Raw genomic sequence first — 24,544 nt, forward strand, 5'->3', positions numbered from 1 at the left:
CTATTTTCTGTGTGAAATGACTAGCGATATTATCTCATAACGTTTGGGATGGGACAGGTGCCGAGCCACAGGCACCTGGCTCATGGTTGTCTGCAACCTCAGTACATGACAAGCATAATTCCCCCAAGGAAATTGTTGTTCGCTCAGGCATGCCCAGAGGGAGACACAAGAAGTACACAAATTGGCATTTGAAACATTTATTGAAGCAAATAAACTCTTGCATAAAATATATGCGCTACGATGGTTAATAGAAGGAAACAAAGTATAGTAACCAGCATTATAAGGATGGTGAACAAAATAAATAGTTCAACCTTTATCATTTTTGCATTGTTTATATGAATCAATATAATTCTACTCCTACCTATCCTAGAGAGCATAGGGTGAATGAGGTTTCTGCCAGATACCTAGGAGTGATCTTACTCTTCATTTACCTGCCTTCATGTTTCATCTGGAAGCCAGTCTGATGTAGAACAGGCCGTCAACCCTCTCAGGATAGCGATTAAATTTAGCTGGGCTGGAATTCAAGTATGGGGTTACCACGGCAATCCATAGAAAGGCTCCTCTGCCAAGCAAAGGCTTAGATTTATATAATGAAACCTGGACCCATACACACTGTGCCTGAGTTCAGATTCTACTGTCATTGTTTATTCTACCAATTCAGAGCTGTCTCCGAACAGACAACAATATGCAAGGACAGGTTGCACAGTGTACTTGGTCCTTGGACAAAATGTACAATGGTATGATAATGTGCCTACGAAGAAATGTATCTGTAAGCAAAAAACTATTGCATTAAAGCTCACAAGCAAAATGTGTTAAAAGTACTTGTCTGAAAAGATGTATGTGCACAGGCCCTATTAATCTCACTACAGTATCCTCCCTTCAACATTCCTATTGTCAATTACTCATGTTTTTCAACTATTGCCTAATTAAGCCCTTTATCTGTTTTGTTAATTTCTTTCTTTCCTTCTCTGTAGCAATTCAATCTCATTTATTTATTGCCTCAAACAGTGTAGGTCTGGGTAGTGGCTTTCTGCTATTCATGATTTGTCTCAGAAAATTTAGCTTTCTAATATTAAAATTACACTCTAAAGGAAGCAGTAGGTTTTTATCAGAAGCAGTATATTCATGCCATTCAGAAAAGCAGGAACATGTATAGACCCAATGTCTGTCATTTTGTATGCAAGCGTTGCCTCCGCAGGTAATTTCTGACCCTCAGTAGAAAGTACAACAGAAACCATAGGCTTTTTCAATAGAGCACCCAATTATTTTTGCTCATACAATGTAAGAATCTCTCAAAACAAACTAGCGAATAACAATCAATCCCAGTGTGGCTCTCTCAAAGGTCAAGCTATTACAGTGCGGCTCTGTTAACAACCAAATAAGGACATCACAGCTTTGTGGTGACCTCTCACCAATTCCAGCGCAGCTCCCTGGCGGACTAACCAATCACAGCACGACTTCTCCATGAATGCAGAAAACAATTACAAAGCCTTTCTCAACAAAGTTGCATAAAATAAACCTTGGCTGCTCAACCAGAAAGTAAACCAGCTAGTTAAGGTAAGACAAATCTCGCAAGCAACAGACACTAGAACAACAAGAACAGCACCCTTCATGGCACTATTTTAATCTACAATTCACACTAGCCGGACTCCCCTCCTTTGGCAACCTACCCTGGCTAATGCAATTACTCCGTGCACTTTGGAGCAAAGCACATCTACCTGGATTAGACATGCAACTCTGAAAAGGAAAGCGTGTTAGTTCTGAAAACCCCTTATCTGTGGGCATGCGATGCCTTGCACTATACACTAACCTATACAGACAGATCAACTACAGTATCTCAAAATCTTGGATTTCAGTAAATCTGATACCAAACCAATCAATAACAATCAAATCCTTTATAAACCACAACTCACAAATGAGAATAATCCATCAAAACAAAAGTGATCAAACCACCAATCGAGTCTAAAATCTGCATTGCATACCCAAACAACTCTCAAATATTATTACAATCTATCTCACAAAATCAAAACTTCACAACCACCTTGGAACCACACACAACTTGCAGAATCATTCCGCCCTATTCATATTTACACTCCAATTCATTTTGGAACAGCACTACAAGTCAGACCTCTGGCAAAATCTCAGCACTGGGAACTCCACCAGAAAATCTACTATCTCCCCGGACTAGGCATAAGAGGGTAAAAGTAAACAGGTGTTCTCTAGCGAAAGGAGGTGCAAGAGCAACCATATTTGCTACCAAGATTTATGGAAGCAAAAAGTAGACACCCCAAACGTTTCCTCATTTGGATCTCCCACAGTATACTGTATCAAGCCGCAATTTTATGAGGAACTATGTGGGAACATCACATTAGCAGAGTAAAATAGCTTCTTAAGTAGTATGGTCCACTCTATAACTGAATTCTCAATCAATGAAAAGTTAAAGAGTTATATTACAAAATGTCATAATAAGTGGAATAGAGTCAATGCCATGAAGGTTCTCAGATGCAAAGTTATACAGAGTATGAAAAATCAGGAAATATTTTAAGTCCCATTGACCAGCAAAATCATTAGAAAATCATGCAGCGTACCTAAGAGCATAAGAATGCTCAGGAATATCTCTGCCTTCCCCTAAATGTATAAACAATTTTTGCATAGGAGGTTAGCAGCACTGCAAAGTCATTGTGGTGTGAGCAAAAGTATGATTTCTTTTAGCAATCATAACACAAGAATATTAAACGTCATTACCTTAACAGATAAGCATCATCCCAATTCTTTGAATAATTATTCAACGCTCTCTATGCTAATGTCACCCGAAGATGTTCAAACAGATATAAAGCATTTAACATTAAGACTTATCTAAATAAATAAGACCAGTGAAGGTTCATCGTGAGCAAAGGAAAACAGAAATACAAGTAAACTAATATGACCTCAGTTTGACTGTGTGCTGTGGAACTTGTGAGAGGATTTGCGCAGGGGTAAAGCACGTGAGTGACAGAGATGGCACCCGTCTTATCTAAAATGGTAGGAAATTAGTTTGAAAAGCAATTGCACAATATCAGTGAAAAAAGGCATATTAAACATTGTTAATGAGATACCAAAATATAATTCTTTTAAATAATGTATCAATTGATAAATAATATATCAATTTTACAACAGGTCTCAAAACTCAAGCAGACATCATCAAACATAGCAACATTCTAGAGTGCTTATTGTTGGTGATTGTTAGAGATGCAGTACTGTTAGATGAGAACTGGTTTTGTCTACACTAGATGCCCCCTTTAATAGATTTCAACAATGTGTACAACTGAAAGTAGCTATGTATGTTATTAACTATTACACTCTTTTAATTGTTCGACTCTCATGGAATCTTTTTTGTAAATACTCCAGATTGAGTATTGGGCAAGCTGAGCTATTCCCATAGGCAGACTGTTCTATAAAATTTAATTACTGGCCTGAAGAGCAACAGAAAGGGACATCCAAAAGATGTTCTTCCAAGGCTCTTGTAAGAGGAAATGCACAACATTATTACCCGATTGGCTTCCTGGTTGCGTTTCCTTACAAGAATGCTGAGCCAAAACAACTTTGGCACAAACTGTATAACGTTTATAATCCAGTTCTCACAAGTCCAGATACATGTCACCTTCCAACCCAAAATGTTCCACTTTCCCTAGTAGGGTGTACATGCTCTGACACAGCATGGCCTCGACGATGAGAGGAGCTCACTCAATATTATTTTAGAGTCTCTGAATATTGATCTAAACTTTATATAGGAATATTGCGCATATTGACAACAATCAAGAACCTTCCCTTGCACCATGCCTTTCTAGATTTCATGACCATTTTAACATTCTTCATCTCCCTTAATTTGTGTGGTAAGCCTTTGCCTCACTGCCTCATTTTTTGTCCTGTCATACGCATTCTTCCCTTTCAATTACTTGTTATTCCACCTACCCATAACAAATTCTGATTGTTGCAGCTCAGCGGCCCATGCTATGTTTTCTTAGCTCAAAATGAATAGAAAAGATTGTTGTGACCCTTGAAGCCAATAGGCTTTGGCATTTAAGTAGGTGTTTTGGGCCATTGGACCTCTACTGTGTAACAATAAGCAACTAAATAAAGCAATTCACTGGAATGTGCTGGATATATGTCACAATATGAAGGTCAAGTATGTAGACTGACATCTATATTGACTCCACAATATTGTCTAAATTTGTATTGCAAGGCAAGCATGCACAGGAAAAGATAGATGTACTATTCTATTTTAATACTTTTGCTCTTTACTTTTAATAGTTGTAATTATTGTACGGCTATAGCAGAGAAAGGAAAGAACATGATTATGAAATGTGACATTCTTAACTCCACTCCTGCTTACCTTGATGACATGGCATGGTTGTAGTCCGTATTGTGGAGTTAATATTAGGGTAGATAAATATTTAACCATTCAATTCATGTTGTGGTAGAACACCAATGTGCTTTTGTGTATGTGTGTGTATATATATATTCACTGAAAAAACCATAGGTTTCACACACGTTATAGTTCCGAATTAGCATTTAAAAAACCTTGCAAATTCACTTAAAAAACCATAGGTTTCACACATGTTATAGTTAGCTGGACATTTCACTCGTAAAAAACCAATGAAATTCCCCCGTTATAGTTAGTGCAGGCAACTGTAACTCACGCGACCGCAATCCTCTGCTGATGACGTCAGATATTACATCACTGTATTTAGACACTTATTTACCCATGTCTTCTTCCATTAATCTTTAGCTATACATATATTACAAATATTTATTTTTCAGAAAGACACATATGTCATCAGTGATGTAATATCTGACGTCATCAGCAGAGGATTGCGGTCGCGTGAGTTATAGTTGCCTGCACTAACTATAACGGGGGAATTTCATTGGTTTTTTACGAGTGAAATGTCCAGCTAACTATAACATGTGTGAAACCTATGGTTTTTTAAGTGAATTTGCAAGGTTTTTTAAATGCTAATTCGTAACTATAACGTGTGTGAAACCTATGTTTTTTTCAGTGAATTTCAAAGGTTTTTTAAATGCTAATTTATGTATGTATTTTTTATTTTTTTTAGGGGATTTTTAGCGTGCGCGCACGGTGCGCAAACCTCGCTTAATTTTCCGTTAAAAATTTTTTAAAAAAATTTTACGTGTGTTTTTTCGGCGTGCGCGCACAGTGCGCGCACTCCGCGATTTTTTGAAAAAAAAATAAAATCTTTTTTTTGCCTTTGGAGGTCCTTCTGGGACCCCCTGACAAAGGCTAGGGGGTCAGGAACTGTCCACCCTGCCCCCTTTTCACGTTCTCCACCTTTGTTTTTCACCCCCTCAGACTGCGAGAGACAAAATGGCGGCCGACACTTCCTGGTTTCGACCGATTCGAATGTTTACCGACATCTAACAACCAATCAGAATTGCGCTCGCGCACGGCAGGGTGCGCGCACATTGCGCGCACGGTGCGCGCGTATAGATATTTATATGCTTTTAAATGCTATTTTCTCAGGGAATACTGAACAGATTTACACGAGACCTTCAAAAGGCACTTCCTTGACCTTATGGCTACCTCTCTGCCAAATTTCACGTAATCCTGTTCAGCCGTTCGGGCTGTACCTTCGACTAAAGGTCCTATGGAAAAATGCATGGGGAAAACGTGTTTTGGGACCCCCTTTTTCTCGGCCCCCGCTTGATGAATCACCCCGAGACTTTCAGGGTAGGAGCTGAACGGAGCGCCCCATTTGTTTTGAAAATTTCGCGAGAATTCGTCAACCGGCGCCAAAGTTATTCAAAATAGAATTTTGAGATTTCCTATGGAAACTAGGTTGTAACTATAACTATCTACTGGCGACCGCCAGTAGATAATAATAGTCTCATGTAGTCCCAAAGGAATTGCGAAGCAGTCACAGGGTCAATTGTAAATTATTTTAATAGCAAGTTGACGCGTTTCGGCATTTGTGTTTCTCAAAACTCGCTTTCAAACAGTACCACAATGAACTCATTACGTTTAAAAGCAAGCAATGTATTCTCGTTGGATGGTAAATCATGGAAAGAGACAGAGGACTGCTACTACCTCCATACGGGAACCAATGTTCTTTGCAGCCATGACAGTATAGTTCACAAATAATGGCGCCAATTGACAACTTCCTTAAGGTAATGTTCCACCTATTGGGGATTTAAATGACAAATCCACATAGATTTCCTTGTTGATAGGTTTCATAATATCAAGAAGCTTTCACTCTATTGCAATACTGCCATAGTTCTTTTAAACAGTTCTCTTCACTCCATATAGCAATCCTTCATACCGTAAAATCATTGCCACATTGCTTTTAAACAAATCTCTTCACTCCTTCATTCCGTACAGTCACTTGATGGTTCAATGTGATCTCTCCATTTATTATTCCATATGCATCGTGGTGCGTACAATCGGATCTTTCAGGCAACAGATACGTGTTTCGTCCACAGGACTTCTTCAAGGCTGCGAAATCATATACAGTATTTTAGACATGCTCAGCAAACTTGGTATTGCAACAATCCCAGTGATTGTGCTCACATGCTATATCGTGAGGAGGAGATACAGAAATGTACTAGCTACAGTTATCTAGTGCTTTAATTTATGTGATACCAAGAAACATGAGAGGTGAGCATTTGTGTGGGGCAAAGAGATAATGATATGACCTCTGCAAACATTGTTAGTGCATGAGCATAAAATAAATTATATAGATTGCACACAAAAAGGTGTGTGACAGGGTGAATGTTGTAAAAAATATTCAACGATCTGGTGGCATGCTTGTAAGTGTAGGGTGTCTGTGTGTTTAAAATATCTACCTAAAATCAGTCTCCAGAAGGAACCACATGATGCAAGTTCATAATTTGTGGTGTCCCAAAAACATGTCACAGTATGCGCGGGAAAGTTGCATATTCTTGGGTGTTCTTCAGGTGAACAAAGGCAGCTTTCAGTCTGAGGGCCCCCGACGGTCCAGTCAATTCTATCAATGAAATGTGCAAGTAAGTTACGTGATGTAGTGTGTGGCATTCGCATCATAAACTGACCATAAGTATAGTGTGAGTCCAAGTTATAATGAACCCGTTAATTATACTCTCATATCCTTCCAAAGTTAAAGTTTCCATACTACTAGTAAAACAACTCTACCATTCAATGGAATGTCACTTCTATATATTGGTTACAACACAGTTTCACAATAATGCTTAGTGAGGTTGATCAGTGCGGTATGTATTCAAAATACCAATATTAAAGTCCTTGCACGTCCTAAACAGTTGTCAAAAGTCTAGTCGAGCATCCACAATAATTGACGCTTGCCTATCAAGGTTCATGTTGTGCGAGCGCGGTTGTATGCTCTCCCATTAAGACCAATATTAAAGAATATGCGGGAACGTGAATAGTTTAAAAAATCTAAACACTTACCGTAGCTTCAATGTAGTTCCTGCGTACTTATAGAGCCCCAGTAAATTCAAGAGTGCAGCAGGACCATGATGAGTCTGTGCTGTAAGTGAGACAAAGTACTTTGTGATTGAGGAGTCACTCACAAATGTTTAAGCATGTAATTCTTACCGCCCGCACAACAGTTCTAAAAATGGCTTACCCATTTTTGGTACTGTAGCTTCGCCATGGTTCCCGAACCAACGTACGTGTTGCCCAGAAGTAAGTAATTGTGCCATGGTTGCGTGACCATGGTCACGTGGAAGTTCAACAATAGAGAACGAGGACTAAAACTGTAGTTGCAACGTGGTTACCATTTGTAGAAGTGAAGAGTGTATAATTGAAATGTCCATTATAAATATACGAGTCATGCATGAGAGAGAGTTTGAAAATTGCATTATTATCATGCTTGTGTTAGTCTGTTGGTATGTTAACTATATACAAGTGTCAGACCCATCTTGGGTAGTGTGCATGGAAGTAGGATGTGTTAGCTCCGAATCCTCCACCCATGTCATTTACATAGTCAGTAATCATTACAACAAACAAGTGTTTGCCTAAATCAATATAACATTTTCCTATTCGTTAGATGTTCTCAAATATAGCTTACTCATTGATATGACTTACCACATTTAACAAAATTCATACTGCATATACACACTTTTTATACGTATTACTTTCCAAGAATTATAATATGAAGTGTGCCACTGTTGGTACTGGTTGTGTTAGAGAAAGACATGTAGTTAATTGTCAGTGTTTAAGCCCATTTCCAACTCTCTGAGCTTAATAATCCATTTGCTCTTCAATTGTCTAAGTGACATGGTCCTGTCACCTCCTCTAGGCATATGACCAGTGATGTCAATGCCATGGAATCCAATGTTCATTAATTTGTCTGCTTCGTGTACCGAATTGTAATGTGCCGCTACTGGTTGATGTGCCTTGTTGTTTCGTGTCGTCCTTAGACACTCTTTTAATGGCCTGATGGTGCTGCCTACATATATTTGGCCACATATGCATTGCATACAATACACCGCATATTTGGTGTTACAACTGATCAAATTGTCAATCCTGTACGTCTTTCCCGTGTTGTAATGGAAAGATTTTGTTTTGTCCAATTCAAAACTGCAAATACTACACATTCCGCATTTGTAGAGTCCTTTAGGCGTGGGTGGCAACCAAGTCCTCTGTGTGTCTGGAGGAATGTAACTGTAGCATAGTGTTTGACTAAGTGCAGTACCCCTACCATGTACGATTGTGGGTCTGTTTCAATCACTTTCTTTAGAGTTGGATCATGTGTTAGTATCAATGTCTAGTTAAGATTTTATATATTTCCGACCTCAGAGCAGAAAAAGGTGTGGTAAATGCAAGCCATTTAGGTGTATTACTCTTACTATTTTTCCTCCCTAAAGTCAGCAAAAGATTTTCCCGTTTGATGTGGGACAATTTTCATCTTGAATTCTCTAGCATATCCTTCCCATAGCCCCTAATGGTGAATCTTTTTTCAACCTTGTCTAGTTCAACATCCAGGGCATCCATTTTGCTGCAATTCCTTTTGGTTCTGATCATTTCACCAAAGGGAATTGCCCGTATTTGTGATGCTGCAGCTAGGTGCAAAACATGGTTAGAGTGTCACTGTCTCCTGACCAGACATGATCACATTGCCGATATAACAACCCCAGTACAATATATGGTCCAAAAATTCATTAGGGTCATCTCTCCAAATGTGTACCTTTTCAAACAGACCCATGTACATATTCGCAAAAGATGGTGATAAGCGGGCTCCCATGGCCATACCCTGCACTTGGTGGTACCACTCTCCATTATGCGTAAATATGTTGTTTTCGTTTACAAGGCGTATGAGATGTAATAGCATTTACATGTGTTCAAACAATGTAGCTGATCTAGTGTCCAAAAAATGCTGTACTGCCTCAATGCCCTTGTTCATAGGTATACATTTATATAGAGCGCACACGTCCAGTGTCACCCAAAAATATCCCTCAATCCATTCATAATCCAAACTTTTACTGAGTAGGTATCATGTGTCCTTAATATAAGAGCGCAGGTTGTGAACAAACGGTTGAAGGTATATATCTATATATTCAGACAACCTTTCAGTCGGGGAACTTATACCCGAAATGATCGGCCTCCCTGGGGTGGGGGGACAAGCCCCTTGTGTATTTTAGGTAAGATATAGATGCATGGGCATCTGGGAGTTTGATTCTAAAGGTAGCAGTACTCAGTATCAGATGTTAAGCACCAGTCCCTCAAATGTTTCAAACAGGCTTCCACCCACACATTTGTGTCTCTCAAGGGATTACTATTCAATTTCTGATAGGCTGCTATATCTCCCAGTTGTCTATTGATATCCTTGATCTAATCTGTTTTGTTCATGAGAACAACATTGCCCGCAAAATTGTCCACACCACGATGCATAGGGAATAATAAATGGAGAGATCACATTGAACCATCAAACATCTATTCATCCTTTTCTTATCAAGGAATATATTGAATCACAAGTGTGCACTTTGATGCCATTGCTGCAATTTGTCTCAGACTGTTCGTACAGTATAGTAAAATACACCCTAGGTGGCTGGGTGCTGCCACCATGTGAGCACCACAATTGAACTACCTATTTTTTTTCTTCCTGATTGTTAGATTTTTCACAGGTTATATCAATACACTAATTCTTATCTTACAAACTATTGGATGCAATATGATTGATGTGCAGACAATAAGCATAGCCACCCCTTTTGTTGTAAATTATCCATTGGCTGGACAATGACGACAATTGGGAAAAGCAGCTCTTGGTGGGCACGTACGGGGGTCGGTCCTTACCAGAACTCGGCTCTGGGGTTCCCACTGTCCTCCCCTACATTATCCAGCATGTGGCTGATGTTTGGGAGTCTGCTGTCCCTAGGGTAGTACAACGCTCTCCCTATGCCCCAGACAAGCCACTGTGGGTGGTGAAATCCTTTCAGCGTATAGCGGACTCTGTGTCGGTGCGGAGGTGGCAGGAGGGTGAATGCCAGCGAATGGGAGACCTTTATGAAAACAGGTGTTTGCTAACACGGGTGAGGCAGAGACCTCCTTCGCACTGAGAACAGGGCAGTTCTTACAATACAAGAAGATTTCACAGGTAGCTCAGAAGATCTGGCCATCCTTTCCAGATGAGTCCCTTGCACCAACTTTGCGTGAGTAATGCTCTACATGGCCCAGGGACGCCAATTGGTGTCTCATTTATATCGGGTGCTCCAAGATGATAGTCCGGGGAGGGCCTCTCCCGGTGCAGGTGAAGTGGGACGATATAGTTGGGTAACCTCCTACGGAGCGAGAATGGCTGAGAGTACATGAGGGTGTTAGGGGAGCAAGCTCTAATGCACGGTTTAAACTCATTCAATACAATTTTGTACATCAGACTTATCTTAACCCCCGTACGCTAAGTAGAATCTACTGGGACCGTTTGGGTGCGCACCCCCGGTGTGGAGCGACAGAGGCTGAATTTTTACTGTGGTATGTACCTCTCCAACTCTGATGCCCTACCAGGAGATGGTACTGGCAAGTTTAAAGGGAGCTACGGGTTGGGTGGTGTCCAGAGAGGTTCAGGCTGTGTTGCTGTGGCTGCTTCCAGCACCCAAAAATAAGAAGTTGAGCAGAAGATTTGACCTTTTGGGGCCGGTCCTGGCAAAAAGGCGCATTACGATAATGTGGTTGCGCCCCACACCCCCGCTTGCGTAGACATGTCTGAAAGACATGTGTGAGTGGGTTACCGTGGAAGCGGTCCGAACGAAACATGTCCGAATGGGCAAAAAACTTGAAGACGATCTCAGGGCATGGTCATCGATGCTGGTGGATCTTCTGGACCCGCAGGCCTTGGGTGAGACGAACAATACTGATGAGTAGGAGACCAGAATACAACCGACGTACTGATGAACGGATGGCTATTGGTAGGCAGACAACAGGGATACTCTAGGATATCTGCCATGCACATACACAATATAATCTGGGAGAACACGAAGAGTTTAGACACGGACATGGGGGGGGGATGGAGGGAAGCTAATGGTTGCATTTTGGCATGAAAATCTTTGAACAGAGCTGGAAGAGCAGATCTCCTTACAGAATGTGTAATGTGAATGCACTGGATCCTATCTGCTGTTGTATGAGGTGGGGGGAGGGAGGGGGTAGATGAACAGCTCTCTGATACTTCCTATATTAAAACTGCATGTCTATGATTCTAAAATACAAATAAAGTCATATAATAAAAAAACTGAAAATATTTATATAATTATTAATCAATTAGGAAATTAACAATAAGAAACAAAATAATATTACATTAAAAGTGTTTCTAATTTAAATTGCATCCTGTCCTATCCATCTACAAACCCAGCAACACGCTATACAACATTATAAATTACTAATAACATTTTTAAAAAAAATACCAAATCACTTCAAATTACAAACTATATTTTATAGAATTATTAGCAATTATACCAACAATACTAACTCCTAAAATTAATAAAGTAACGAATACACATCAAAGTGATTATAAAAACAATATTATTTACAACTATATCTTTGAAAATATTAAAAACGACGCTATTCTTGAAAACAATATTATTTACCAGAAAATCTATATTTTAACAATGATATTGTATACCACAATATTTTTTCATCATTATATTTTTTCCCAAATTATATGTTTTCGGATATTTTAAACTCCACATTGTGTTGAAACACTGCTCAAGACAAGTACAAAAGTAGGCATCTAAGCTGTCCAAATTGCATCAGCATTTAGTGGTCGTGGTCACTTCGACAGGTGTTATATAGCCTGCACAGTACACTGACACAGGGAGATGTCACACTTAGGATTGTTGTTCTCATACCAAAACAATGACTTATTCCTGAAGAGGTAGGCTTTCCTAGTTTTATGTGCAGGCCTTTCTGAGATGGTTGCCTTTCTACATATTGTTGTCTGAAGTTCCCAAACTAAGATAAGGATCGTTTTTTTGTTGTGATGTCATTTTGTCCCTGTTTTTAGGTCTCGCCTGGCTATCGCGTAAGCGATCGCCCAGCGAGACTTATGTAGGGGCTTCAGAAAATGCTCCCAAAGGCTTCCCAGGCGGATCGGGTGGCGGTTACGCGCACAACCTCGCGCATTCCATTTGCCACCAGCTACTTCCTGCGCGTGCGCCGCCTCACGCATTCAGAGAGATTTAGTAAGGGGCACAAGACCTTAGGAATGCGGTTTATGGCCAGTGCATGTGAGGCATTCAAGCGCGAAGCTGGCATCTGGCATCGGACTTGAAAGCAGCAGACTGCTTTCGCCAGCGCGCGCTCGGCCTCACTTCCTGCATCCCCTCTTACAACAATTAACTTTCATTATAACTCACACCCCATATGCTCGTTCCCTCCCACCCTTACTTTGATGCCCGCTTTTCTTGTTGTTTACAAACCACGCCACACACTGCTGCACGCCACACACTGCTGCACGCCACACACTGCTGCACGCCACACACTGCTGCATGCCGCACACTGCGGCACGCCGCACACTACCGCACGCCACTCACTGCTGCGCACACTGCTGCATTACACACTGCTGCACGCCGCACACTGCTGCACGCCTCACACTGCTACACAAAACACTGCTGCATGCCTCACACTGCTGCACGCCTCACACTGCTGCACGCCACACACTGCTGCACGCCTCACACTGCTGCACGCCTCACACTGCTGCACGCCTCACACTGCTGCATGCCGCACACTGCTGCACGCCTCACACTGCTGCATGCCGCACACTGCTGCATGCCTCACACTGCTGCATGCCTCACACTGCTGCACGCCGCACACTGCTGCACGCCGCACACTGCTGCATGCCACACACTGCTGCATGCCGCTGCACGCCACACACTGCTGCACGCCACACACTGCTGCACGCTACACACTGCTGCACGCAGCACACTGCTGCACGCCGCACACTGCTGCACGCCGCACCCTGCTACACGAAACACTGCTGCACGCCACACACTGCTGCACGCCACACACTGCTGCACGCCACACACTGCTGCACGCTGCACAATGCTACACGTAACACTGCGGCACGCCACACTCTGCTGCACGGCACACACTGCTGCACGCTGCACACTGCTGCACGCCACACACTGCTGCACACTGCTGCATTACTCGATGCTGCATGCTGCACGACACTGCTGCACGCAGCACACTGCTGCATGCCGCACACTGCTGCACGCCGCACACTGCTGCACGCCGCTGCATGCCACACAGTGCTGCATGCCTCACACTGCTACACGAAACACTGCTGCACGCCACACACTGCTGCACGCCGCACACTGCTGCACGCCACACACTGCTGCACGCCACACACGGCTGCACGCCGCACACTGCTGCACGCCGCACACTGCTGCACGCCTTACACTGCTGCACGCCTCACACTGCTGCATGCCATACACTGCTGCACGCCGCACACTGCTGCACTCCACACACTGCTTTTATGCGAGTTTATGCTACTGACATTGTAAATGACAATGCCTTTTATTTGTTTTAAAACCAAAACATAAATAAAAGGCATTGTAATTTTACAATGCCAATAGCTCAAACTCTTATAAATGCGAGACCTATTGCATTGCAAATGCTTGTTTGTTCTATTCTTCAACAGTCAGATTCCATTTGAACTCTTATCTCCTGGAACACAAATGCTATACTCTATTCTCCACCTCGACTCAGAGAGGGTTTGGTGCCATGTTAATCTACATTGCATTACTGACCATCTTCATTAAAGAACCATCAAGATTGCCAAGGAGTTTTTTTCTGCCCTTTGAGGCTTTTCCTCCGAACTGAGACTTTCTTATGAAGACACGTGACGCCATTCCCATGTATATGAAGTGAGAAGTGACTACTGGAAGGAGACACCATTTCTTCAGGCAATCAAGGACAAAGCTTCACAGACATTCACAGTGTCTAATCCTTGACACTCTTAGGGACATGGGGAGTAGGCCAGTCACCTCTCACATTTAAGACACAGGTTCAGTCGCTCCCATGGAGCAAAACCATTTCAGGACTGGACTAGTCAAACAGTAGGAGTGCATGACATTTTACAAATATTTCCAAGCTTTGTGTAGTTTAATAACATCACAAAGTTAAAAAAAAGTTTAGGGGGTGCTGCAAAAGCATATTTCAGGGAAATAAGCACCACAAAAGCCCTTTGCCAAATTATTAAACTTTGAAAATGTATCTAGGATTGAGCTTTTAAGGTATGCAAAGCTGCTCGGAATTTCAGACATCCTAGTGGATAGGATTGTGTAAATCATATTTCAGGACTGTCCAACCCATTTGGAGCTTGCTAAATGTTCTGCTATTAAGTTGGTAAAAGCAAACTGGAGATTTCTTGACATGCCAATGCCTCCAAAAACCATTAGGGCTGGGCAGAGGCCATGAGATTGACTCTACTCCAAATGTGTTAGGCAGTGGAGGTAGGCGGGCGTGATTGTAGTTTGAGGACAATTACAGATCTTGATGTACCAGAAAGTGTAATAGGCAGACTACATGGGCCTAAATGTCTACATCTGAAGTCAGTATCAACTTGCATGTCGTCATTTGTTTCAATGAGAGAGTCAGATGTTTTTTCAAAAACCCTTTGTGGGCATTGTAGAACCTCAGACTTCACATTTTGAGACTCGGCTCAAACTATTTACTGACCACCTTGTTGCTGATATCATGAGTAACATATTGACTCTCTTACAGGCCTTGAAGCACCATGGCTGAAGGGGAGATCACAACATTTGCAGCCCTGACAGAAAGATTTAAACTTCCAAATGGAAACTACCAGAGGCCTAAGCTCCTGTACTGCAGCAACGGAGGGTACTTCTTGCGAATACTCCCAGATGGCAAGGTGGATGGGACAAGAGACCGGAGTGACCCACACAGTATGTGAATTGTACCATTTGTCATGTATTGGCTATACGCTTCTCAGCAGGCATGTGTATTCTTCAAGTTGTGTTTGTGGCCCCTTTTTGTAAGTGAACTGTTGAATTAGACAAGAATGCATATTGTCTCACATAAGTGATGTTCTGTCTTTAAAAAGGATCTTACAACACTAAATAGGTTAACAATGGTGTTTAGGGAATTTAGAAATTAAATTATGGGCCTATTATGGGGTACAGTTTGTATTATTGAATTAGGGCCATGACAGACACAACAGCAACCTTTGTTAAACACCAGTTAAAAGTAAATTAGGATAAATCAGCGATCCTTCCATTCTGTTGACTCGAGCATATTAAGGGGATATAAGTCAGATGTAACTCTTACACAGTAAATTTATCAAATAAAATACCCAGGAGTCTAAATCTTGATAATGCTAGAATCACAATACAGAAAACAACTTTAGCAAATATAAAACGATGCATGAGGATTGTCATCTGTCCTTGCCTTGCAGGCAAATAACCTGAAAAGATCAAAACGGGTTTCCCTTACCTATTACAATGTCTAACCCTTTACCATGTCTCTGGCTTTTAACACGTGCCTTCATTTTTTAAATATTATACATTTTTCTGTTTGTACAAACCTATGTTCTCTCCTATAACTCAAGCGAAGGGGAATTGGAGGAGAGGAGACTGAAGAGGTAAAAAGAAAAACTCATTGGAGATCAAATGCCACATTCCTATTTTTCTTTAGCCCCTAACCCACAACATTTGCCCTCCAGTGTCAGAGAGTTTACTTCCGATTCATAGAACTCGATGGGCTTATCTATGCCCCCTTTAAATAGCTACACTTCCTTTCCGAGCTACATTCTTCTATCCACGGCTTCAAGGCCTCCTAGGGCATCATTTACAGGATGAGGGTAGAAATTAAACATTGTTGTACATTTTCTGTCTACCAAGAGCTATCAAAACTTTGATCAATGTTAGCCAAGATCAACTCTTTCTAGGATTGTACTCTGATCTGTTTTCCGTTCAATATCAAATTATCCAAACCCTTACCCAACTTATTTTCTTTTATCTGAATAGGGTTTTGAGTCTCCTGCCCCTTATGTTCAAAAACGTGTTTTTACAGTGTTTGGGAGCTGGTCACGTTGCAAGATGTGACAAAGTGTTGCCATGGTCTAATGAGTTGCACCAGTTCCAAGACAGTGGCAGGGCTTTGTGGTTTCATTTGCAGGCAGTGATCTGCATCAATCTTATAAGAAATAATCACACTCAATGCAAAATAGTCACAGAGGACGAGATAATGGGTGGAACTGTGATTGAGAGCCATGCATTGTACCCAGAGCCCGATGAGCATAGACAAGAGCCATGTCCAGTAGGCTCCTAAGGCACAGGCAGTGGATGTACGGCATGGCCTGAGGCCGCAGGCGTACCTCTGCTTGCTAGAATTACCAACCTGTACCGTATTGCAGTGGTGGCTGCTTGTGGAAGTTGTGGAGTGGGCACACATGCCCACACACTAATTTCCACCCATCCACAAGCATATACTTACACCTTCACACGGACACAGATACTCACAGCCACCCAATAAATGAAATACCAGCATTTGCGAAGCGCACAGCTACCTCCGGAGAAGTGTACCGGCGCTGGGGGCCATCGAGAAGATTAAGCAAGCTATTGCCCAGAGTCACATGGTGCTGGGCTAACCTGGCGCCGTGGATCGAACCGTGAACCCTGTGGTCCGGAGTCAGGCAACCTGGCTGTTGCACCACACCTCTTCCACTCACTCACATACACACAAACAACATACATAGACCCCCGCCCTCACTAGCACACTCGTAATTAAACATACCTCTATATGTGCACAGGCACCCAAATATTTAATTAAACATTTAGCTGGAGGGCTGCAGCTGAAATCCAGGACCAGCAGGTCGTGAAGGGAGTAGCAAAATTGTCCGCTTCAGGCCACCTCGGGCAGCAGGATAGAAAGATCCTGCTGCCGCTTCTCGTTGGCTAGCCTTGGTAAGTATCAGCCAATGTGAGCAGGACCTTTCCTAACTTGTCACATAGTGGGGTGGGATCAGTGAGACTTGTTGATTCCACCCCAATTTGTGACAAGTTGGGAAAAAATGGTATGAGGCTTCGCTAAATGACAATCGCCCGTGGGCACTTCAGGGCTTAAACCTAACTCTCCAAGGGCTGATTCTATCAGAAATGCTCCCCGTGGCATCAGAGGGGGGATCTTCATAGGGCTTTGCCAGGCTAATGATGTCATTGTCCTCAGAGTTGTGAGATCATCAGTCCAGCAAATCCTGGGTGCCTGATACCAGCGCATTTGTGCTTTTAAAGAGCCTGGCTGTCTGAATCTGATATGATTATTTTCTGTCCGGCTGACCTATGCTCAGCCTGACCATCACTCGTGCACTGGGAAAGGGGCAGAACCCCTACACCCTCACTGACGGGCTGCTGCTACCATATTGTGAGAAGGAAAAGCAAGGAAGAAGCAAATCCCCAGACAAGGGACTTATGAAAGGAGTCGTGTTCACTTAGAAACATGTTCAGCTCTCTTTTGAAAGTAGTATGCTAGAAAAACAGAACAGCTACTGAAATAAAACATTATGTTATATTTATTTAAAATAGATCGCACTTACGCCAAACTTCTGTTGGTAGCGGCATTAAAATGATCTTACCAGTAGGTGTAGATGCTCACGGCATGAGTATTCTAGATGCGATCTGATAATCTAATTCAGTTACATGTACATATATATATATTTTTCCCCCAGAGGTCGAGTTGTAGATTAGTTTGAGGTGTTGCTGTTAACGAGTGCTCAAAGCCAGAGCATAAGTCCTGTAATAAAGTGGGTCTGGGGGCTTCAAAGGTTTTGCATATTCAGGTCAGTGTCTTTCCTCAAGGAAAATATTTTTCCTTATGTAAAAAATAATTTCCCTTTTCCCCAACAATTTTGGATGTGTTCTCTCGGAATTGTCACCCTTGATTACGACTTACTCTTGGCTTGAATGGAGTAAATCAATTTAAAAGTGGAAATTTATGTTACGTGACCAAAAACATTAATTTACACTAGTAAAGGTCATAATTCCATGCCTGAGTTTAATTTAGATGCACACACAGCTTTGTGAATTATCTCCATAGTTATCTTGTACCCAGTTGCATTTACATTTTTAGTTAGACTTAACATGTACAAACACAAGTGTTTTCACATATCCCATTGGGTCAAGCCAATAACTATCCCAGTTGGGAAAGCACAGCTGCAGGCATCCCTGGATGGGGACCACATTAAACTCAAAAGACTGGGTTTTTATAAAAAGCAAAAGAGCATAAAAGTTATTTCTTTTAAGTGAAGACTCAACGAGAGGGTTATGTCGAATGAAGAACAAAATCTGCCTCGGACGTTACTTAAAAAGCAGTGAAAAGGGAAGACCAGAGTCCGTAAACAAAGTATTAGTAATTGAAATGACAGAAAACAAATGGTCATTGTTTATTAGGTAGCCACATCGATATTCAACTTTAACATCAAAGCCACCCTATGTCTTGATATGATAGATGCCCCACCCCCCACACTCACCAGAACTAAAGTTTCCAGTGGACACTGTACGGATAATAGTCCCCTGAATATGATTCATGTTGTTTTTGATGCTTTGCCAACAGAGCACAACACACTGATGGACTGGAAATGCACCCACCGTGTACCACTTGCCCATAGGAAAGGTTATGGGCAGACTGACAATTGGTAGCAGCTGATTGGCATGCTGGTCACGGGGATATATCTGTACACTCGCGAGTGTCTACTGACCCTACTCATATAATCCATTCAGTTCAACAAGACTGCAGAATGTCACGTGCCCCTTTGTTTTTGCCTGACTGTTTTTAGTATCTATAAAGACCATGTGCTGGGTGAACTTTGCATATTGTACAAGATGTTGGCTCACTGCATCACTGTTAAGGCCATTCTGTCTTGCCTGTCTTTGAAGGCTGGTCTCTTGAAGATCCCCTAGGAGTTTCTATAATATTTTATTTCTGGCCAGAAGTCTCTGAACTGCCCAGCAAAATTCAATGGACTATGTTGGTGTGTCTGATCTAGCAAAGCAGGCTTCTGCTTTGCCTTTCTGCAGTGTGTTACCACTTGGAATGAATGGCCTGTGACTTCCCAGCCCATAGTCCAATGTCCATTTGCTCTTCTCTCTTCCCTACAATGTAGGAAACCTGTGAAAACGCCAGTGAAGTTGCTGCCTGTTCTGGTGGACTACGCAGCTAGAATTCAAAAGTGACACGCCATTTGTTTGGGCCCTGACTTTCCACCCTTATCCCCAGTTTTCCATACATTCTGGATTTCTTGATTTTCTTGAGTTTTATGAAGTAACCAAACAAACACTAGGATGGTTCCTAAAACAAAATGTAGGAATGCATACATCCTCACGGTGCCCTTTCCAGGCCCCTCACAAAATGATAGGAGTCATTGGATGCTAGCCGTCTCATCGATATCGATGAGCTGCACCTTGCAAACCAAGCTCTCTGTCAGGGGAATCAACCACAGCATTGATCAGATTGCCCCAGTCACACAAGTCTTCCACCATCTTCTCGTCAGTCTGCATCCTGGCCATGCAAGCCTCTGGTGCCACCAACCATGCATAAACACAGATGCACATCATAAATTTGGACCTGCTCCTTTTAGCCGGTGCATCGCTATGCCTTTCTTACAGCCGGATACTCTATGATGTACTTGGAGTGTGGGGCTAGCTACAAAGAACTAAAAACCACTGTATCCATCATTGTATTTGTTACTGTTTTCAAACTCTTACTACTCCATGTGTGAGGTGTCCCCTAGCCCTTACCTAGTGTCCTTGCTTCGGCGGGTGAAACAGTGTTCACTGGAAGCTATTATTCCTGTAGGTGTCCCCGACTGGACAACAAAAAACTTGCCATGACTGGGCAATTCCAAGATGCACATCCGACATATAGTTTTGGAGAATACTTATTTGCTCACTGTGAGGTTGCATTTCATTTTCTAGATCTCCTGCCCACATGAACTTGGCTGGGAGCAGTTTGAGGTCCTACTAGGACCCTCTGGACACTGCTTGGTAGCCCACTGTTACTACCACCAGAGTTTGAAAGTAGAAATGCACTTGCCACCACTTTGACATGCGATGTACCTCATTTTCCTCTTGTCATCAGTAGTATTCCTTTCACTGGCTTTTGAACCTCCTTAAATGTTTGGTTGATGTTGTACCTAGCACAGATGGTGCAGTATTGGCCCATACTACTTGTACCTTGAGATACATTTGTTCATTCACAGGCTGCATAAAAACAGTAACAAAGGGCATGCCTTTCATAGACCCACAATAAAAACCCTAACCCCCTTTGTGGGACCCACTTTCACCTGGTATAGGTGTAGGAACTGAAATCTGCTGGAATACAAAAAAAACAAGAGGATCCACAGATTGATGAGCCCTTCACAATCCCTTGCCATAGGCAATATGTTCAAATGGACAATAACACCCACCATGCACGGGCTAGAATAATCACTCCACTGGGACTACGCTTGGACCGAGTTGCTGCAGGCATATCTTTCCTGCTTTAAACATTCTTCACTTGCCCACCTTCAATTAAAAGTCTTAGTTAAAGAACCTGTTCCCATTATACTAGGGACTGCATGGCCTCACCCTGGATACCTCTTATCCAAACTGATGCCGGACACCCAAGGCATAATTGCTGGACCGGCTATTAAAGACTTGGCTAAAGATGGCTTAGCGCCCAGGGCTTGTCTCTTCGGCAAGAGTAAAGTGTAAAGTGAGAGTGCAGAAGAAAGGAGGAAAGAAGGATGCAAAGAAAGAAAGAGAGACAGAGGACCAAAGAAAGCAGTAGTGAAAGAAGGTTGTCTGGAATGAAAGAAAAACGGAACAGAGAAAAGAGAAGGAAAGGAAGAAGGAAACTTTTCTGGGTAAAGCAATTCCTTGGCACCTTCCTTCAAAAGGCTGGAATTGAATGCTTCACTCACTCAGTGGTAGAGTGGGTATTTTATGTTTCTGCCTACTCCCTGGAGGATTTATGGAACGTTAGAGAACCTTCTGGCCGTGGGTACCTTTGAACATTTGTGGCTTCAGGTCTTGAGTCTTCTGAGTCTCAGAGGTGCAGGAAATTAATTCCGAAAACAACTGACACCCCCGGTCCAGATGAAACAACGAGTGCTACATCACACCATTGAAAGTCCTAAAGGCTCACTGACATTTTCAGTTTGTATCGTTGTCTCCCATTCCTAGCCGAACAGAGACCAGCCAGCCAGTCACTGAATTTCACAGAGGACTCTCCCCTTCAAGGCTGTCCTCAACCCAGTTCAACTCAGGAGATAACCGCCTGAAACCTTCAATGGACACTGTCTCTCTGTCACTCCCCCTATTTGTTAATCGGCCATTGCTTAATTTGTGCAGGTGGTTACAAGTGGTGGGCACCAGCACGCATTTTTAGGGACAGGGACTATGTTTCTTCGTTAGACTTTAACCCAGAGCAGTAGAAAGAAAGGCAGAAAACAGAGAATGAAGGAGAAACACAAAGATAGGAAGATAGGGCCTTATTAAGACTTTGGCAGACCTACAGCGGATGGTACAACTCGCCGTCCGCTGTAGGACCGCTAAAGCCGTGATGTGACCGCCCACCAGATTATGAGTAAAATCCTGGTCTGGCAGGAGGTCCTGCGGGGTCTGCTATGCTCATAGAAGAGCCTATCATGCAGACCGCCACTGTCAAAGCACTCACTGCACCTTCCTGCAGGGTGTGGCATGTATGCCACACCCTGCAGGAAGAGGGTGGTTTGCAAAACCAGGGGGACACTACATGTTGACCCCCAGCATGCACCCCTAGGCCCCAATCCGGCGGGGGCCCTGTTAAGGCCCCCTTTGTTGACATTTCACCACCCTTTTCATGGCGGGTTCACCTCCATGAAATGGGCTGTGAAATGGGAACTCGGAATATGCTCGGTGTGCCGGCTGCAGCACCACCAGCATATTCCTGCCAGTGAAAGGCCGCTGGCCCAGCGGGATACTTGATGGCTGCGGTGCCAGCGGTCTTGTGGCGGTCCGAGCTCTGCAGTTGTAATACTGCGGGCAGTCCTGCAGTGGTTGGACCGCTACCACGGGTTCACCGCTGAACTCGTAATAAGGCCCTTTGTCTCAAAGAGAGAAAGCAGAGATTAAAAAGAATCTGCAGGAGTGAGATAAAGATAAAGGAAGTATATGGTGGTGAAAGAAAGAGGCTCGAGGTGGAATCGAGACTGGGCAGCCTTCGTATTCGGAAATCACTGCTTTCGACCCAGCATTAAAAAATAATACTAGATGAAAAGTAAATAAAAAATATTAGTTCCTCCCTGCGCCCTTAAAAATGCCCAGAAGCTGCTTTCAGTGAAAACTATATCTGTACAAAAATCCAACTATCTTCCACATTAATGCCATATTAATCCCATGGGAACATCCTTCTCGTTAGGGCTGGGAGACCGGTGACTCCTCGGGCCCGGAAGAGGGATGGCAAGCCATTTTTTCTTGTGATTGGTTTAAAGCTGCGTGGGCCATGACGGAGCGGAAGCAGCTGTTTGAGGACGTCTGCGTGGCTTTTTCTCATATACCTCATTACTGAAATACCACCTTAAATGATGTGCTGGCGCTTGCAGGGGAGTGAGCTGCAAGTTCTAAAGAAAGTCTTATTTCCCACCGCAGGAACACACTTTTTTAGGTCTCGCGAGCCAAAGGCTCGAAGAGACATTTTGAATATGGGCTTCAAAAAGTGCTACCAGGCCAGCCTAGAGCTACAGTGCATGTGCGCGGGCGCGCGCTTGCACTGCTTACTTTCACTTTCTCGGCCGCTTTGATCGCGATCACGATCACTTTCACTTTCGCGGCTTTGCTGCGCAGACCCAGCCTCCTCTGCCGGCACACCCACTGTTTTCAGTGATTCACCTTCAACGCCACTTGTTGCTTCTTACTTTCCTACCCTTTCTCCTCTACCTTCCTCTCCTTTTAGTCTGCCTTCACCGTATATCCTTTGCTCTCCTCCCTTCCTTCTTTACAACCTTCCTTACTTTTCATCCTTCCTTCATCCGCTTTCTCGTCTATGCCTTCCATTCTTAAAATGTACGCGGAGTCTGCGCAGTGTCTGCGGGGCTCATGCGCTTCGTCCTCTCCAGCATCAGAGCGGTCTGCTTCAGACGGAGAACGGCTCTCACCCTCTTTGTCCACCTCCATTATTGTGCGTGGTTTTTGACATCCGCGTCACCACCCATTTGGCGATTCCTTCATATTTATCCTTGGATATCCCTTGTTTCCCTTTGTGTGTTTTTTTTTTTTGGTCAGTCCCCCCAGGGCACAAGCAGGCATCCACTTCTGTCTTTTTTGGTCCGATCAGCTGTCCTGACAGAAGTGGATGCCTGCTTGTGCCCCGGGGGAACTGACACCAAAAACCGTATTTGGTCAACTTTTTGATGAGGAACGGGGAAGGGGCCTTTCATTGCTGTTATGATGTATGTTACTTTATATTCTCTGAGAAGATTCGACATTTATTTCAGGGAATGCAGAGATTTTTTCGAGGAGAAGTGAGCAATAACAGCGCTCCTTGTCAGTCTGTAACTGGGCATTCATTATGAAAGAATTTAGATTATCCAGTCGCGATTCTATCTTCTTCACGTTCTTTGCCAGGGACTGTAATATTACAATCTGAGAGTCCATTTAGTCAGCATGCACCATTGCCACCTAGCCCATGGTTGTTAGTGTGGTGTCAATGACCGACCACCAGTTCTGTATCTGTAAGTTCATGACTGGTGTGTCAAAGGTGGACTTTTCGTTGTTAACCACTGAGCCAGGGTTATCCACCCTATCTTTCTGTACCAAAGGGGCTTTGTTGCACCTGAGAGATTCTGAGTCCAAGCGGGATCTAGGCTCCTTCTGAGACCCTCAAGTGGGTGAGTGATGAGATTGTTAATTTTTCCGTTTCGTTGTTTTTAATTTATAACGTTCATGACCACTATTACTTGACTGGAGGCCTAGTGGGTCCGTTACCGATAACAATTCTTCATCTCTTATGTACGGTTCCTCAGGTCTAATGAAACTAAAGTCTGTGCCATTGTGTTTTGATTAGGATTGCACGCACACACACACAACCACA

At 43.0% G+C, this 24,544-nt stretch overlaps 1 protein-coding gene and 1 long non-coding RNA gene across 7 annotated transcripts in view; one reads left to right on the plus strand and one right to left on the minus strand.

Moving 5' to 3' along the window:
- The window catches only part of FGF1 (fibroblast growth factor 1), a 433,963-nt gene that overhangs the window by 386,284 nt on the left and 23,135 nt on the right, over window positions 1–24,544 (plus strand). For all 6 annotated transcript variants that reach the window (XM_085618132.1, XM_085618131.1, XM_085618133.1 and 3 more), the window contains exon 2: window positions 15,203–15,384. In XM_085618132.1, the coding sequence (XP_085474258.1) occupies window positions 15,216–15,384 (169 nt within the window). In that variant the 5' untranslated portion in view covers window positions 15,203–15,215. The remainder of the gene's footprint in view (window positions 1–15,202; window positions 15,385–24,544) is intronic.
- On the minus strand, window positions 5,751–23,695 carry LOC146811093 (uncharacterized). The gene is made up of 3 exons (XR_014966684.1): window positions 23,466–23,695; window positions 7,436–7,514; window positions 5,751–6,487 (listed from the first exon to the last, which is right to left on the minus strand). It is a non-coding gene; the product is annotated as an uncharacterized LOC146811093 (long non-coding RNA).

Source organism: Triturus cristatus, chromosome 7 (assembly GCF_964204655.1).
Source record: "Triturus cristatus chromosome 7, aTriCri1.1, whole genome shotgun sequence".
NCBI lineage: Eukaryota > Metazoa > Chordata > Amphibia > Caudata > Salamandridae > Triturus > Triturus cristatus.